General features: G+C 46.0%; 2 protein-coding genes across 3 annotated transcripts in view; one reads left to right on the forward strand and one right to left on the reverse strand.

Annotated features, from left to right (window-relative positions):
- Window positions 1–7,945: 7,945 nt before the first annotated feature.
- Dkk4 (dickkopf WNT signaling pathway inhibitor 4) lies at window positions 7,946–11,323 on the forward strand. The gene is made up of 4 exons (XM_031342696.1): window positions 7,946–8,197; window positions 9,081–9,231; window positions 9,649–9,801; window positions 10,634–11,323. Exons 1-4 carry the CDS (start codon window positions 8,087–8,089, stop codon window positions 10,879–10,881), a joined length of 663 nt encoding a protein of 220 aa, XP_031198556.1. The 5' UTR covers window positions 7,946–8,086; the 3' UTR covers window positions 10,882–11,323.
- A 610-nt stretch (window positions 11,324–11,933) lies between these two features.
- Polb (DNA polymerase beta) overlaps window positions 11,934–19,137 on the reverse strand; it is a 29,501-nt gene continuing 22,297 nt past the window's right edge. The window contains exons 12-14 of one of the 2 annotated variants that reach the window (XM_031339264.1): window positions 15,709–15,773; window positions 14,499–14,638; window positions 11,934–12,169 (exon numbers count right to left, since the gene is read on the reverse strand). In XM_031339264.1, coding sequence (XP_031195124.1) covers window positions 12,075–12,169; window positions 14,499–14,638; window positions 15,709–15,773 — 300 coding nt within the window. In that variant the 3' untranslated portion in view covers window positions 11,934–12,074. Of the gene's footprint in view, window positions 12,170–14,498; window positions 14,639–15,708; window positions 15,774–19,137 lie in introns of those variants that run through there. The other variant, XM_031339265.1, reaches the window with a different exon arrangement.

The following is a 19,137-nucleotide window of genomic DNA, read 5'->3' on the forward strand; positions in this document are numbered from 1 at the left end:
AAAAAAAACAAAAAAACAAAAAAACAAAACCACAAGAGAATAGGAAGGAAGGTCCAGGAAACCTGGTGCTACTGAGAAGCTCTGTGAGGGCCGAGAGCTTAGCGCTGTCTTCTGGAGGAGGGGGGCCCTCAGCAGCAGCCTGTGCCTTTGTAAGTCCAGAATCATTGTTTACCGAGAACATGGGTTGTACAGTAACTGCTGGAGCTGACCATGTAGAGCCAGGGCAACCAGATCATAAGACACAGAAAATGGGCATGAGAAGCGGTGAACCGTGGGAGAGCTGAGAGATAGCATGAGTTCCCTGTGACCACTTAACTGGAGAAAGGAGAGATTTGGATTCCGCACTTCCTCACCCAGACTACCTGTCACACCCCTCTCAGCTCGCCAGCTCCTCAGCACACTCCCCATCCATGCTTCCCTTCTCATCAGTCAGAGCAGGAACTCTAGAACCACTCGTGTTTTGTCTGTACCGTCAATCTTGCCGGTCCCCCACAACATGCTTTTTCTCATCTCTGATTTTTCTGAGCATTTCCTGTGAGGGTCTGCCAAGGACTTGCCCACTTCGGTGTCTTTGATTTTCTTTTAAGAAAAGCAAAATTTATGGAAGTAAAACTGGCTTTGACACAGGAACCGTAACAAAAATTTCCATTCCTGACTGTACATAAATCACCCGACTACACACTGCCTCGGGTTTGAACTTCCGCTACTCTAATTTGGGAGAATACAGGTGTCAGCTCTCAGAAAAAAATCTGCTGTTCTCACCTGGGTCAGGAAACACCTCGGGTGTAATCAGACCCAGAGAGGTGAAATAGGAGCCGGTGGAACTTTCTTTGGGGAATTTTCATTTCCCCTCAGCTTATTCAACAGCATCTAACAGGAGAGTTCTTTTGGCCCAGGTGTTTACTACAAAATAAGAGAAGCGGCTTGATCTTTTCAATTAAACCTTAATCCTTGCCTCGGGGCATCACAATGACAACATCTCAGGCCAGCTGCACAAGAGGCTTGCTTTGTTCTGTAGCTACCGGGTACCAGGTAGTGACTCTTCAAAGGGCAGCCAAGTTATGGGGCTTCTTGTTGTTCAAGGGGTCCCAGCTGGGTTCCGCAAGGATCTGGCTGCTACAGGCCTCATGTGAGCTTCAGTGGGCTGACCAAGGACAGGAAGGCTCCTTTGAACATGTATTAGTTATTTTGGACAGTGGACAGACCAAAACACACACACACACACACACACACACACACACACACACACACACACACACACACACACACACCAAACAAAAAAAACTAAATCCACTTGAGATTTCTTTTCACTTACAGCTTCAGGAGACACAGTGCATCATGACAGGATGGCATAACCTTGTGGCATTGGGTATTCACCCTGCCTGGTCACATTGTATCTCAAACGTCCACTGGGGTGGGTCATACCCCTCAGAGGTCTGCCACAAGCGAGCCACCTCACAGGGTCATGCTGAGGCAAAACAGAAAGCTAGGGGATAAAAGGCCGAGAGGAGGACGGTCTGTTCAGGGCCTGCTCTGGTGTTCCTGCTGACATAAGCAGGAGGTTTCAGACTACACTGACAGGAGCCCATGAATGGATTGGTGAGGTGGCTCAGCAGGCACAGGCACTTGCTGAACCCCAGTTCAGTTCCTAGAACCAGAATGCTGGAAGGAGGAAACTGACTCCCACAGCTGTCTTCTGACTTCCATGATGTGTGCATGCACGCCCCAGTAAGTGTATGCATGTGTGTGTGTGTGTGTGTGTGTGTGTGTGTATGTGTATGTATTACATCTGTATATATGCATATATATGTATATATATGAACTTAATGGCCAGAGAGACAGAATGTATTTTCCAAAGACATCTTGTCAAAGACAATAAATTGTCCTCACCTAGGGCCAGATGATTCATCCCCAAAGACACCTGAGCCTAGACTGTCGAGGACAGTGATTAGACCGTACTTATGGCTAAAACGAAGTATAACCTTGAGTTTTTACGATGCAAATCTTTCCCCCTAAATAGACCTTACGATTTTGTTTACTAAGAAAAAAATCTTTGATTTTTAACATTGTTACAAGTTCTCCTCTCTATGGGTAAATGTCAGAAAACAAAGGTAGAGGGGCCTCAGGGACCAATAGAAATGTAGCCCAAGAGCTAAAACCAGCCATTGTAAAGGACTCAACCTCAGGCCAATGAGGGGCTCAGGGGGTAAAGGGGTTTGCTTCTCTAAGCCTGGTGATCTGACGTCAACCCCTGGGAGCTACATCTTATAAGAAGAACACCCACCCACTGAAAGTTGTCCTTTGACCTCTGTATGATGTGTAGTGCCATACAACACACATGCACACACACACACACATCATATCACCCCATACACATACACACTACATCATACTGTACATACACACTACACACACCACATTATACACCACACACACACACACACACACACACACACACACACGTAAATAAATAAACGTAACTTAATTTTGTTGAAAAACCGAGATATGTTGGCACATACCTTTAATTCTAGCACTCAGGAGGCAGAGGCAGGAGGATCTCTGTGAGTCTGAGGCCAGCCTGGTCTACATAGAAAGTTTCAGGACAGCCAGGGCTACATAAAGAGACCTTGTCTCAAACAATAACAACAACAAGAACACAGAAAAACTGTAGTCAACTTGCTTCTTGTTTGGTTTTCCCTGCGGTCCATTTCTTTGTTGTAGTGATGAATCTCATCGGTCCATTTCTTTGTTGTAGTGGTGAATCTCATTTTGGCCTGGGCAGAGGTCTCTAGAGAAACTCCTTATACAGCTGCTGTCATGGTGACAATGTCCCCCTTGGCTGGCGACAGTGTCCCCTCCAAAGGTCCAATAGCTATCTCCAACTGTGGATCAAATGTCCAACTGCAGAAGTCTGTGGGAGATACTTCATATCTCTGCACTGTCTCTAATCCTTAAATCACTGACGTGGTCTCTGCCACGAGGATCCCTGGTTACTGACGGGCAAGTGGCCTTGGCAGTTTTTGGTGTATTTGAAGATACACCAAAGTCTTTTTCCAAGCTACCCTGCCATCATCTTTCCACTCTTCTTTAAATTACTTAGACTAGTCAGAGCCAGAAATGGTAGGCTTGGGCTGGAGAGATGTCTCAGCGGTTAAGAGCACTGACTGCTCTTCCAGAGGTCCTGAGTTCAATTCCCAGCAACCACATGGTGTCTCACAACCATTGGTAATGGGATCTGATGCCCTCTTCTGGTGTATCTGAAGACAGCCATAGGGTATTCAATTTATAAAATAAATACATCTTTTGAAAAAAGTAATGGTAGCCTTGCTGTAAAATAGGGGGACAGGGAGATTTATCTCTGCTGGACTGCACTAGCATAGGAAGGCAATGTTATAGCTAGCTGTTGGAGTTCACATGTGGCATAAAGTGCTGGCCTGGAAAATGGATAGCAGTGACTTTTCTTATTACTGTGACCAAATTTTTTTTTGACAAGAAGCAACTTAAAAGAAGGAGGAGGGTTCATCTGGCTTATGCTTTAAGGACAGACACAGCCCATCATGGTGGGGCAGGCACAGTGACAGAGCATGAGGTGGCTGGTCACAGCCTGTTCACAGCCAGGAAGCTGAGACTGGACAGGAAGTGGGACCAAGCCTAAGGGTCCGTCTCCAGTGGTTCACTTCCTCCAGCAAGGCACCACGTCCTTAATGTTCCACAACCTTCCAGAATAGAACCACCAACTAGGGGCAAGGGTTCAAACACATGAACCCATGGGAGACATTTACCATTTGAACAACAGTAGTAAGAAACACCTCAGAGTTTTAGGAGTGCTGGTTAGAGTCAGGAATGTCTCCCACAGTCTCAGGCATCTGAATACTTGGTGTTACCTGTGTCAGGAGGTGTATGTAGGTACTGTGGCCTTTCTGGAGGAAGACTACCCCCTGGGGGCAAGCTGTGAGAGTAAAAGACATTGTGTACGTGTAGTTTGCTCTCTTTGGGTCATGCCTGGAGTTGCAGATGTGAGCTCACAGCTTCTTGTTCCTGCCGCCATGCCTGCTGCCCACAGCCTTGCTGTCCCCACCATTGTGGACTCTGATTTTCCAGAGCCAGAAACCAAAACACACTGATTTTTTCTATAAGTTGCCCCGGCAACCTGCTGCACATCCCAAAGGTCCCATCTATCTCTGTGTTGTGTGTAATACAGAAAGTCTCAGAGCTTTGTCAAGTCTGCTGGGACACACTTGCGAGTCACAGTTCCCCTCCAGCCTCAGCCACAGAGTACAATCCTGCCGTTTAAAAGAGCTTTTATTATGTGCTTGGTGTTTAAGTTGGAGTATCCAAAGTTGCTAAGAGTCCTACCCTCTCAGGGCTCACCACTTAGATGAAAAAACAAGCAAGTAGCCAAGGGAAGAGAGTTCTCTAAGTGCTGTGGTGTGGGCTCTGAGGAGCCAGGAGGCCAGGCTGGTGACCAGACTGAGTCTGCCTGACCTTGACTCCAACAGTACTGTGTGTGTGTGTGTGTGTGTGTGTATCCACTGACTGGAGAGTGCTAGTCCCAGAAAGCACAGTACTTAATCTCAAACCTTGATTGATATTAGACATCTAGCCAAGGTGACTATTTGGAGAATTTTCCTCAGAGAAAATTGCTATCCCCCCGGAACTCTGCCATTCCACTTCCAAATGACAATATCCATCGTCCATCTAGGCCACGGGCCTATTTTTGTTTGCTTATTTTTATTTGTTTTCTTTTTGTTTTTGGTGTTGTTGTTTGAGACAGAGTTTTTCTGTGTAGCCCTGGCTGTCCTGGAACTCACTCGATAGACCAGGCTGGGCTCACACTCACAGAGACCTGCCTGCATCTGCCTCCCCATGCTGGATTAAAGGTATGCAACCCCCACCCCCACACACACACACACTGCCATGTGCCTCTTAACCTACACCCCACAAAAATCATCTCCAATATTAGATGTCCAGGGAACACATACCTCTTTCTATGGAAGGTCTACACCATGTCCCCTCTAAAGTTCTGCCCCATTTAGACTTTTCAGTGCTTGCCATAGGAGGGCAACATCCTGGGCCCCTCACTGCACCCCAGATCCTTAATTTTACAGTTTATTTCTAAAGGTCAGTCACAGTAACTTAATGGCTCATGCTATAGGTTCTCCTATCTATCCATCCGCCCACCCTAAAGACGTTCTGTGCAGTTCAGGTGGGCACAGGAAACAGAAACACCACACAGACGGCAGCTGGGCTCTTTGCCAGGCCATGATTTTCTACGTTTAAAATGGATTCAATCACTCCCCTACTCCTCATGCTTGAACTACTCAGAGTTTTGATGTTAGCCGTACATGTGATGCAAGTATCAATAGGGAGGAGGGAGTCCCGATCCCCAGAGCATCACTGACAGCAAGGGGTTGTACAGAGAGGCCCCTGCCCTGGTGCAGCTGAGAGCAGAGCTCTGCCTGGGAACTCCCCACTGAGAGTGTCCCATGGGTCCCTGGCTGCGATGGGCTCCTGCAGGAAGACTCAGCAACGCCACTCAACAGAAAAGTGTTCTTGTTAGATTTATTTACATTTTAAAGAGTTTACTATTTTATTTATCTGAGTGTTTTGCCTGCATCTGTATTTGTGCATCACATGTGTGCCTGGAGCCTGATGAGGTGAGAAGAGAGCATCCGATTCCCTGGTAGTGGAGTTCAGACTGTTGTGAGCCTGTGTGCAGGAGATGGGAATTGAACCCAGGTCCTATACAAGAGCTGCAAGTGCTCTGCAACTTCCCAGCCCCCTGCCTTGTTAGATTTTTAACAGGCCTAGGCTCAGGCCAGATTGAAAAGAATGTGAGGAGGACTAAAAGGCCATCTTCCTTCTGCACCCAGTTTGTTTTATCCTTAAAGTATTCGAAACTTCTGTAACAGCTGAGTTATCACTTTGGTGGTGAGTGATAATCAGAGGCAGAGGAAGGAGGATGCTTCAGCCAGGCGGGAGTTTGAGGGCAGCCTGGATGACACTGTAAAACTCCATTTAAAACTATACACACACACACACACACACACACACATATGAAAAAGGATGAAAGTAGATTTTTTAAAAAAAATTCAATGTAGGCAAGGCAGATTTCTGTGAGTCTGAGGTCTGCCTGGTCTACAAAATGAGTCTAAGATAGTCAGGGCTATTAATTACACAAAGAAACCCTGTCTTGAAAAACAAAACAAAGTAAAACAAAAATCAACTTAGGAAGCCCGGCAGTGGTGGCCCATGCTTTTAATCCCAGCACTTGGGAGGCAGAAGTAGGAGGATCTCTGAGTTCCAGGCCAGCCTGGTCTAAACAGTGAATTCCATGCCAAACCAAACCAAACCAAACCAAACCAAACCAAACCAAACCAAACAAAACCAAACCAAAAATTCAATTTAGATCCAGGAGAGACAGCAGAAGCAATGAAGAGAACCCTTATCAGGCAGCTTACCACCTGAAACTCCACCTCCAGGGCTCTGACGCCATCTTCTGGCCTCCTTGGGTACTGCAGTTACATGAGCCAACACACACACACATACACACACACACACACACACACACAAACACACACACACACACACACACACCCCAGGTGCATAGTTAAAATCTTAAAAAATTATTTTTTGTGTCAAAGTCACACTTGCTAGTTAGCAAAGACAGACCTTGAAATCCTGATCCCCCAGCCTTCATTGCCAAGCTCAGGAACTGCAGGCATCAATTTATGCTCTTACTCAGTTTAAAACTTAAGAAACTTGAAAATAAAATCAGATTTTATGTGCCTCACTATTTTTCTAATAAAACAACTGACTTCAAAGAGGTCGAATTTCATTGTAAGAAGAGTGATTTCCCAATGTTATCTATCTGAATAGAACAGGTGACAGACAGCATTTCACAATCTGGAAGCCATCAGGACCCTAACCCTAACACTAACCTAACCCTACCCTAACTCTACCCTAACCCTAACCCTAACCCTAACCCTAACCCTAACAGTAACCCTAACCCTACCCTAACCCTAACCGTAACCCTACCCTAACCCTAACCCTAACCCTAACCCTACCCTAACCCTAACCCTAACCCTACCCTAACCCTAACCCTGACTCAACCCTAACCCAACCCTAACCCTAACTCTACCCTAACACTAACCCTAACCCTAACCCTAACCCTACCCTAACCCTAACCGTAACCCTACCCTAACCCTAACCCTAACCCTAACCCTACCCTAACCCTAACCCTACCCTAACCCTAACCCTAACTCAACCCTAACCCTACCCTAACCCTAACCCAACCCTAACCCTAACCCTAACTCAACCCTAACCCTAACCCTAACCCTAATCCAACCCTAACTAAACTCTAACTAAACTCTAACCCTACCCCTAACTCTACCCCTTCTCCTACCCCTACCCCTAACTTTAGAGTGCAGACGTCAGAAGAAGTAACCCTTCTCCACTTTAAACTTCAGGGTAGATTCAGTGGTGCATTAGGTTTTTGTTGTTGTTGTTTTGTTTTGTTTTGTTTTGTTTTAATACATCTACAGCATATTGGCTAATGTGAGTTCTTCTTTCTTTGAGTACAATTAGCTGTGTAGACACATCTTCATCTGCCCCTCCTCTCAAAGGATTGAGGGTCGGAAATGCAGGTGATTATCAGAGCTGCCTTTGATACCAACATCCTTCTTTGCAGGGAGCCCTTTGAACTGACTTTGATATGCGGCAATTAAGAGGGATTCCTGCCTGGAGGAACAGCCGCTGTGGCCCTGCCTCTGGTCTCTTCCACTGAGTCCTTGTTTTGAACTATTGATCAAAGATTGAAGGGATCTGTTGTAGCCTGTGTGGGGTAAAGAGGGAGGAAACTGGGTAGGAGGGGAGAAGAGGGGCCACATCTGCTTATAAATAGTTTTGGAGAAGCATGCTGGTCAGACCTGGCCTGTCTCATTTAACACACCTTCCTTGAGTGGGTTCTCTCTTTCGGAAAAGGCTTCTGTGGGCAACTTGCAGATAGTATCTAGGACCACTCAGCAGCCCAGCCTTCGAAGACTCAAGGGGTCCTGGAGCTCCTGAGAGACCAGAGTGACTGAGGATGGTACTGGTGGCCTTGCTTGGACTCAGCTGGTTCTGTTCACCCCTGGGGGCTCTGGTTCTGGATTTTAACAACATCAAGAGCTCCACGGATGTGCAAGGCGCTGGGAAGGTAAGTGTGGCTAAATCAAAGGGACACTGAGACCAACCGCAAAGATAGCATTGTATCAGGGAGGGCACCCTCACCTGTAAGTGACTTTATGTATGACTGCACTTGCACATGAAATCCAGCTCTCTTCTCATTTACTATGAGGAGAGCACATACTGTAATCCTAAGCCTCAGGAGGCAGGGAATGCAGAATTAACGAGCTGTCAGTGAGTCAGAAGCCAACCTGACTGCTTATAAAAATCTCTCAAAAAGGCATGCAAAGCAAAAGGGGATCAAATGGCTTTCTGGTCCGGGCTCAACATTTATCTACAATTAGTACCTAATGAAAGCAGTACCATGTGCTAGGCCTTCATGCTCACCTGTCTTCCTTACAAGATGAGATAGGCATAGATTTCTATCTAGCAATGATGAAGACAGGAATTTGGACCACGATTACACAGCAGGTGTGTAGGAGTTAGGACTTGAACACATTAGAACATGATCCAGCATTGTAACCCATCATTGTAACCGTCTACTTCACAGGATTGTTTGAGGGGTCATTATCATCTATGGATACTATACATTACACTATTCTCTACAGTGCGTACACTGTATACATAATAAACGACAGTTGGGGAGCAGGGAATGGAGTGGCAATGGGACTTATAATTGTCATATGTAAGACACGCATGAAGAACTTTGGTTTTGCATGGTCCATAACTGATTAAAGACAAATTTCCAAACACAAGTTCCAGAATAGCCAAGATCTTCTCACACGTAGCTTAGTGTCCAAAGCTGGCCACGGCATCCCACTGTCATTAGAGTTTGGCCTCCCAACTCATGCTGTGGATAAAGACCTCTTAGGTCTCACTGAATTTCCCAGCCTGTGACAAGTTTCCCTCCACAGGGCTCACAGTGTGCATCAGACAGGGACTGCAGCGGAGGGAAATTCTGCTTCGCGCTTCATGACGAACGGTCATTCTGTGCCACGTGCCTCAGAGTTCGCAGGCGGTGCCAGAGGAGTGCCATGTGTTGCCCAGGGACAGTCTGTGTGAATGGTGAGCGATCTTGAGCTCCAAGCCTCGGGGCTTCAATCTGATGGCATCGTTGGAGTCATGCAGAGTAGGACTGACCATGGGGGGCAGGCTAGGCATTCTTGGTTCTGGATGAAGTAAATTTGTGTAGCTGTCTTTTTTTGGTGAAGCAAAATCATTTACTACCTGGAGACACCTTTGACCGGTGACAGGGATAGAATGATTTTTAAGGGTGGATTCGAGGTGGACTGCTTTGGAATTTTCCACATTGAATGAGATTTTATTAATCAATTATTTTGTTATATGTGAGCATATAAGTAGTATGTCTCTGGAATATCTTATAAAATGGAACACAGAAGTGCGGCCAAATTCTTGGGCACTACAGTAATGGCACACCTGTACTTGTCCTCAGAGTCACTAACGCTACCGGTTGTCCCTCAGATGTTTGCACTGCAGTGGAAGACACAAGGCCAGTGGTGGACAGAAACACTGATGGCCAAGACGGTACCTATGCAGAAGGAACCACCAAATGGCCAGCTGAAGGAAACAGACCTCAGGGGAAGCCCAGTGCGAAGAAATCACAAAGCAATAAGGGTAAGAGCATCATTCTGAGAGCATGTGTTATCTTAAAAACAACTTTCTCCCTCTCAGCCCACAGGCTGAGACTAGCCTCCTTCACCCCATGTCTGTGAGCTCTTGGGTCAGCTCAAGGGACTCCACTGGTCAGGACAGGGCAAGACCCCTGTGATGACAGCTCAGGGAAAAAACCGTCCAACCCAGGGCTTTCCCTCGCTGGGGTGTAACAAACTCCTCTTTCCTTTTCTATAGCATCAGTATACAAAGCTGATTAAAGTAGATGCATTCACTCCAAACTTGTACAAAGTACAAAATGGGTCTCTGTAGCCCTGGCTGTCCTGGAACTCACTATGTAGACCAGGCTGTCCTGAACTCAGAGATCCAACAGCCTCTGCTGGGGTTAAAAGTGTTTGCCACCACACTTGGGAATTTACAAATTTTTCTGAGAAAACAAAATAGGAGTCTCAAATCAAAGTCTTCAAATAACAGAATATTTGAAAGTGAAGAGGTGCAAGAGCCGCTCTTGCTCATGGCATTGGGCCAGCTTTGTAAGCAAAGGATTCGTTGTTCACTAAAAATTATTAGCAAACTTTTTAGAGTGCTACTTAAATCTCAGGAAATCACTTCTTTTCTTGATGTGTTTACTAGGTAGAGCTATAATTTCCCTTATTGTGTGAGACCTATGTGTCCTATCGGCTCTGCTATTTTATATATAGGCTCTATAGGTAGTAGCCTTTATTCCCAGACCCCTAATCTCAACTCATTAGTATAAGGCATAAACACACACACACACACACACACACACACAACCCGTCTACCGCCTCAAGAGCCTGTGCCTAACTTGTTACAGGACAGGAGGGAGAAAGCTGTCTTAGAACCTCCGACTGTGGCCCTGGACTTTGCTGTGCTCGCCATTTTTGGACAAAAATTTGCAAGCCAGTTCTACAAGAGGGACAAGTCTGCTCCAGGAGGGGGCACAAAGACACTGCTCAGGCAGAAATCTTCCAGCGCTGCGACTGTGGGCCCGGACTATTGTGTCGAAGTCAGGCGACCGGTAACCGACAACACTCAAGGCTAAGAGTTTGCCAAAGAATCTAAGTTGTAAAAACATGGACTCGTCTTTGTGTTCACACAGAATCCCTGGAACTAATTTTATTGTATTTTTATTTTATTTTCTGAGACAGGGGTCTCACTGTGTAGCCCTGGCTGGCCTTGCACTCAGAGATCCACCTGCCTCTACCTCTTGGATGCTTTTTTTGGAAGGGGGAAGGGTTCTGAGACAGGGTCTCAAAGTAAGCTATATAGCCCAGGCTGGCCTCAAACTCATGACCCTTTTACCTCAGGCGAGCATATTCCACCCAGCACATAAATAAAGCTAAATCTTCTAGCAACTGAAGCAGACAGTGAGCAGATACTGAGATGTCACACTGGGATGATTATTACTTTTGGCTTTGTGTCTACTGTCTACAATACTGACAGGACTCTACAATAAAACAATCCAGACGCCGTGACTCAATTTGTTCAAATAAATCTTTAAAAAAACTGAAATTGTCTGTTTGTGTACAACATGATCTTTGGTACACAGTGGACTGCTTAACAGACAAACAAATGAATGCTAGCGAGGTGCCATCAACCCGTGAGTCATGTCAGATGAAGGCCTGCCACCTGAGATAACACACACATCTGCTCTTCTAGTTATCAGTATATAATGCGAATGGGAAATGGTCAAAGAAAGTCATTACAGTTATGAAGTCCCTTGTTTCTTTTTCTCACCCCCACCCCTTTTCCTTTTAGACAGGGTCTCACTATGAAGCTCTGGCATCCTGGAATTCAGTATGTAGACTAGGCTGGCCTCAAACTCACAGAGATCTGCCTGTCTCTGCCTCCCAAGTCTTGGGATTAAGGATGTGTACCACCAGCCTGGCAGCCCCTGGTTTCTAAAGAAGCTGAACCAACTTCCAGAGATAGCTCTGGGAGAGCCAGCTGATCTATAAAGGGTGGACAGGGGACAGCGGGGAAGACTGGCTGCAATGTGAGGTGAATGAAAATTCACTAAACACCAATCACATCAGCTCTTATGCTTCTCTAGTAAACCCATGGTACTGTGATCACAAACATAACTAAATTTAAACACATTTGCTAAGAAAATATTCAGTAATAGCTCAAGTTTATTGACTATAGTACATGGTAAGCACAGAGGAGAAGCTTAAAAACACCAAAAACCCTTACATAGCAAAGGTTAAGAAATAAATTAGGACCCTAGTGGATGTGCCTGGAGTGGGGAGGGGCCATCATTCACTTCTATCCTTGGGCTCCCGGTAGCGCCACTGGATGTAATCAAAAATGTCCTGCTCGCTGTCCACAGGAAGGGGCTCCCCAGCAACTCCTGCAAGTAGAGAGAGAACAAAAGTATTTGAAGAACTGCATAGATTGCAAATATACACCTGGCCTGAGGGACTCCATCAGCAGTGCAGGCTGACTCAGAATGCAAGGCCCAGGTTCATTTCCAGCTCAGGGGAGAGTGAGTAAGCCACCTGGAAGAAGTTCCTTCCTGCTGCCTCCACTTGCTGACACCAGTCTGTATGAATCTTTTGTCTTATTACCAGTGTTACAGACGAGGCTGGGGTCCCAGCCGTGGCTGGGAGTCACCCGAGTTCATGGCCCTTCCTGCTGGATTTCACAAAATGGTGTTTTGCACTCAGACTGCAGTTATCCTTAAGCTAGCAGCAAGGGCATGACTTAGAAGTTGACCACAGTTATGGACTCTGCATCAGGTGTGTGCACGGCTAAGCCAGCCTGGGCTACAGAGCGATAGATAGCCCGTCTCCAAAATTAAATCAATGAAATGAAATGCAGATGCTTGAGCACCTATGGGATCAGAACCCACATGTTTACTAAGGACCCAGAAAACTGTCTGAATGTGGAAATTTGAAAAGCAATGCTCCAATCTGCATGAGATATAAGTCCTGTCTGTATAACTTTTAGGATAAAATGGTAAAACTTTATTCTTCCAGTAGATACTAGTAGTAAACTACACAGTAGATTGTGAAATGTTAAACAAGATTTTTAAATTCTGATTTTTAGAAACATTTATATTAATTTATTAGTTTTACATGTGGGGTGTGAACACATGCATGTACACATGTGGGCATGTGTAGGTCACAGAGGGTATATGTGGAAAACTCAGGATCGTTGTGAGTCTCAGGGCCAGGGATCGCAGGCACCCGTTCTCCTTCCGTTGTGAGTCCCAGGGCCAGGCCCAGGCTTTAGGTAAGTCCTTACCTGCTGAGCTGTCTCATCTAGTCTTTAAATCTTACAGTATAACATGAAAATATTTACCCAGGAATTACTCTATAACTTTTTAGATTTTGTTTTATTTTCTCCTATGAGTGTGGGGTGGTGGTGATGGCACCGAGGGCCTTATTACATCCTAAGAACATGCTTTATTACTGATCTACAGTTTCAGGCACCAGTTTTGAGTGATACTAAAAGAATGATACCCAAGTTCTTCATTAGTCTCAGAGGTACATCAAAACAAAACCCTTTAGAAATAAGATTTCTAATGAGTACTGTAAGGAGGTTGGAAGGACTTAACCTCCCCCTTCCCCTCCCACACACACTTTGCTGAGGATCAAAGCCAGGACCTCATGTATGCAAGACAAGCACTGGAGCAACTAAGCTATATTCCAGCAAGTTAACCAACTCTAACAGAGCTACAAATAACTTTTGCCTCACTGGCCATCAACTGAGGCCTTAAAAGGATCTTTTGTTTCCAGTGTTTAAAAACATAAAGAAATGGGGGCTGGAGAGATGGCTCAGCGGTTAAGAGCACTGATTGTGCCGGGCAGTGGTGGCGCACGCCCTTAATCCTAGCACTTGGGAGGTAGAGGCAGGCGGATTTCCGAGTTCGAGGCCAGCCTGGTCTACAGAGTGAGTTCCAGGACAGCCGGGGCTACAGAGAGAAACCCTGTCTCGAAAAAACCAAAAAAAAAAAAAAGAGCACTGATTGTCCTGAGTTCAAATCCCAGCAACCACATGGTGGCTCACAATCATCTGTAATGAGATCTGATGTCCCCTTCTGGTGCATCTGAAGACAGCTACAGTGTACTTTCATATAATAAACAAATAAACCTTTAAAAAAAAACCATAAAGAAACTACAATTAAATGGCAGGTGTGTCTTAGTCAGGGTTCCATGCTGTGAAGAGACACCATGACCTTACAAGAACAGCATTTAATTAGGGCTGGCTTATAGGTTCTGAGGTTCAGTCCATGCCACCACAGTGGGAAGCATGGCCCTGTCGTGGCAGGCAGGGCAGAAGTGGAGCTGAGAGCTCTACATCTTGTTCCAAAGGCAAGCTGGAGAAGACTGGCAAAGCCCAGCCCCACAGTGACTCTTCCTCCAACAAGGCCACACCTGCTAACAGCACCACGCCCTGGGGCAAGCTTGGTTATCTTCAAATACCTTGTTTTTGAGAGGAAGCTCGTATAGCCTAGGCTGCCCTCAAACTTGCTGAGTAGCCAAGGCTAATCCTACTTCCAGACCTCCCAAGAGGCTGGGATTACAGGCACTATATAGCACATGGTGACAACTCCAGCTAAAACATCTTTGGAAGCAACCTTCTTTCCAGATGAAAGCATGGCTGCTCAGGCAGTCACAGACACTCACCAGTGACCCCCAGGGGGCGGATGGTGTAAGGCAGTCACAGACACTCACCTGTGACCCCCAGGGGGCGGATGGTGTACTCATTGATTGTGAAGCCCTTTTCCAGGGCATGCGCTCTCATATTCTTATTAAAGATGTCACTCCCAGTGAAGTAAAGAACACCACAGTAGTACTGATCTTTGGGGATCAACCTTAGGGAAAAATATTTCCTTATCACATATTTCAAGTTTGACAAATAAAAGTTTTCTAAAATCAGTGAAGACAAAACACCTGAGGCCAGTCTGCGTACTCGAGTCACCCACCGACCCACCGATGTCACCCACCGATGTCACCCACCGATCCCACCGATGAGTCACCCACTGACCCACCGATGAGTCACCCACCAATCCCACCGATGTAAGCCGATGTTCAATGGCCACCATATCACCTCGGCTTGCAACTGGGGACTACTGCTGCTAGGAGCTGTACTCTAAACACACTGCCTACTGATTTGGACCCGCAAGGTAAGTAAACGCAAGACTGCTTTGTTGTGAACTTTCTGCTTTACTTTCACCACTGTCCTAAACCTCTCCCTTACCCCTTGAGTCACCCAAGGTTCCAGAATGGGGGAACCCCAAACAGTAGGGGTCATCCCTCTGACAAGGGCAATTGCTGGTGAGGCTGAGGCTGCACACTGGAGCAGGAATACCCATCTCTCAGGAACCACTGGGCCAGTTTGCAAGATGAGAGCCCAGACAGTGATGGTCCTAAGGCCACACACAGCCTTCTGAGAACTGTGTAGCTGTGTACACCTCACCTCCCTTGGTCCCTGCTCTAATTCTTCCTCTATTTAGACCTAAAGCTCAAACCAGAGCCCAGAAAATGGGCCTAGGATGCCAGCAGCTTGTGTCTGTCCTTCCAATGTGAACACATGGAACCCATGTCTGAGCTTCTCGATATTGTCTTTGATAATCAGGACAGGCAGTGATATCTAGGCGATGGGTTTCCAGACCTGGGCGTTTAACTCCATGTTCCAGCTACACCAGGAAGCTTAGCTTTGCTGGAGGGGTGCATCTACTTATCACAGCCCAGGGAACCATGCCGGCTATGGCCGTATTCTGGTGGGAAGCAAACCTTGAGAGTATTTAATGTCTGCTGACATATAGTTCAGCCTAACACTGTAGTTCATGGGGATATATCACCCCTTAAAATAAAAAGTGGCTCTGCACATCTAAGTAGCCGAAGTGGAGGAGCAGACAGGCCACAACAGTCTGCATCATACCTGATGTCGATTCTTCTGTGTGGGTATTCCTTTCCGTCATCTGCACTGGGAAGCTGGCAGACACCCTACGTGGATATTTTAGAGAATGTTCAGATAGCTTCAACTTAAGGCTTACTTTTTATCAAATATTCAAGGCAAAGGTACTTTGAGCTAATTCCAGCAGTCCTAGAATTTCGAATGCTTTTAGCATAGAACCATCTGTAGGTTCTATATGAGGATGAAGCTACGTCCTGTGCAGTCACTGCGCTGCTCTAAGCTGTGTGAACCTGTGGCTTCAGACTGCCTTCCCCTGGATGACTCCATTCTGAGTACAAATGCAGAGGCCGTTCAGCTGCACTCCTCTGTGCTCTGAGAGGCCAGCCACCATCCACAGCAGCCATGGGTGGAGACTAAGAACTTATTCTTACACGTGAAAAAGTATCACCTGAAACCTATCAAAGCAGATTAGAACACAGGGGTACATGGATTATTAAAATTGTGCCAGGAAAACTAGGCCCGAGACAAATCAGCATCTTCAACCTGAACGCTCCATTTATAAAAGGTCACCCAGCGTTGTAACACCCAGGCCCACTGACGCTTGGCATCCCCACGGGCATGGGTCAAAGGACAAAGAGCACTCCTGATGTTTTCACTGTATGGATGACACACTCAGGTTACCTTCCAGGGCACTCCTGATGTTTTCACTGTATGTATGACACACTCAGGTTACCTTCCAGGCCTGGTCGTGACCTCGCCTCCAGGGTCCTGGTGCTCCTGCAGCTTAGCCTGACCCCACGACAACTCAGTCCTCAATGACGTGTTAGCATTTTATCTACCCAGCTGTGGAGCTGAAGCTGTCTGTGTAGCTTGTAAACTTATTATTATTATCCAGTAAATTCTGACGCTGCAGAGACATGCATCAGATGCAGTGTCCATGTCAGGGTGTGCAGCCTCCACCTGCTCAGTGTATCCCTGATAACTAAAGAGCCAGCAAGCAGGGCAAGCAAGGACCATGCTTCTAGGGCTTGGCCTATGCAGGTTCTAGAGGAGAGATTAGTCAAGGAACACACCATGCATGAGAGACAGAGACCAAAACACACAGAAAGAAACAACCTGAATAAAATCATGATTGTGAACAGAGCAAACAAATTGAGAAAGCTGCCAATAATCTTCACAGATAACAAGATAATTTGATTCATTGAGCAGGCAGAATATTACAGATGAGGAATATCCAAGAAAGGTTTAGTAGGATGTAAAAGCAGGAGGGTCTGAAGAAAGCTCAGAAATAGAGAAAGCAGAGCAAACAAGAAGACTGTGAGGAGATTACTGGGTCGCCTTCTATGTGCTGAAGCACAGTTCTAGTGTTCACTCAGCTTTACTTTCGCTGTGTGGGGAAGGCCTCAGGCCTGGGCTGAGTCACGGCTGATGGCTTAGGGTTAGTGACTCCACATAGGCAATGCAGAGGCAGCGGGACACAACAGAACCCAGGAAAATAGGCAATTATTTGATTATTAAAAATCCTATTATATCAAGTAAAATGTGAAGTAGTTTTGCTTTCTTAGCATCCCTGTAATGTGTGCATGGGCATACACATAGAGTTTCAGTGTCCACAGTGGCTAGAGGCTTGAGACAACCCACCCCTTAGTGTTACAGGCAGCTGCAGACCCCCGCACTCTTAGCCACTGCTTCTGTAGTTTTGTGAGTTATGTTTTATTAGCTTTTCTCTTTCCAAAAATAGGCAACATTTCTGAAGTGGACAGTTTCTCATCCTACATATGTAAAAAGCTACAAAATTTACCATATTATTTAAAAAAATTTTAAATCTTGTGTGTGTGTGTACATGTGCACAAGAGGAGATGCCCACAGAGGCCAGAGGTGTTGGGCCCCTGAAGCTGGAGGTGTAGGTAAGTTGTGAGCCACTTGCTGCAGGTGGTAGGGATTGAACTCAGGTCTTCTGGACGAGCAGTGCACACTTAAGTGCTAAGCCATCTCTCCAGCCTCAAATCTCACAATGTTTCCAATTGTAAGTGCCTACTGTCATAGTCTAAGCTTATGTGTCACTAAAAGCCACTCAGTCTTACTTGGCAAAACAGAAAAGTCTGATCTAAACTGGGCATTTTCTTTAGTTGTTTCTCCAGCTTAATGAAACAGACTTGTTTTCATGATATGAGACACGTCTTCCCAGCATCAACAAGTTCTGCCTCACATTGGTCCTCCAAGTGTCCAGTCATGACGGTCCCAGCTGGAACTATCAGGAGGTGCTCAGCTACAGCCCAGCGAGCCTGGACTCACAGGCTTGCTATTTGTCATCAGAGATTGGGTTCCACCTTCTTTGTTCTCTTACTTTCTGATGTGCTAACGTTAGAGAATTCCTCTGTCATCCTGTAGAATTCGTACATGACATGGATGTTTGTTTTGTGTTGAGTTTCTAAAGTGAACTCTTTCATTTCCTCAGAATAGTCAAGATACCTTATATAACCACTTGAATGGAACCAATGGTATATAAAGCTAACAGATGTCCAAGAGATGCAGGGAAAAGGTGGTTTCTTCCTAAGTATTACATTTATATAAAGAACAGCTGAACAACCTAAAGACCAGGGACACAACGGTGTGGCAAATTGACAGCACTCGCTGCTCTTTCAGGAGCACTCAGCTTCTGTCATCAGCACCACATGGTATTTAAAACCATCTGCAGCTCCAAGTCCAGGGGATTGGGCACCCTCTTGCAACCTCCATAAGCACCAGGCATGCATGTGGTACACACGTATACATGCAGGCAAAACACACACATAAAAGAATAAAAGAAATAACCTAGACTCATGCTTGCACTGGATTTGATTACTACTATCTTTTTGTTTTTTTGTTTGTTTGTTTTTTCGAGACAGGGCTTCTCTGTGTAGCCCTGGCTGTCCTGGAACTCACTCTGTAGACCAGGCTGGCCTTGAACTCAGAAATCCGCCTGCCTCTGCCTCCCAAGTGCTAGGATTATCAGCGTGCGCCACCACTGCCAGGCGATTACTACTATCTTAAGACAACCTTGATGTTTTGTTGTGACAGGGTCTGTCTTGTGTTATGATCTCTACTGCTGAAATGAAACATACCACCAAGAGCAACGTAGGAAGCTAAGGCTAGTTCATCTTAGCGTTCCCAGAGCATCGTCCTCTGACTGAAGGAAGTCAAGGCATGGCTGAAGCAGAGCCCACAGAGGATCAGTGTTTAGTGCCCTGCTTTATGTGGTGTGTTCACCTTGCTTTCTTACATAACTCAAGCCAACCAGCCCAGAGTGGCACCACCCACAGTGAACTGGGCCCACATCAATCAGTAATCAGGAAAATACCCACAACCTTGCCTACGGACCAATCTTATGAAAGCATTTTCTCAATTAAGATTCCCTCTTCTCAGTGAGTTCCAGGGTAGCCTTGTCTGTAGCAAGATCCAGAACAGCCAGGA

This window comes from Mastomys coucha, unplaced genomic scaffold (genome assembly GCF_008632895.1).
Source record: "Mastomys coucha isolate ucsf_1 unplaced genomic scaffold, UCSF_Mcou_1 pScaffold22, whole genome shotgun sequence".
In the NCBI taxonomy this organism is placed as follows: Eukaryota; Metazoa; Chordata; class Mammalia; order Rodentia; family Muridae; genus Mastomys; species Mastomys coucha.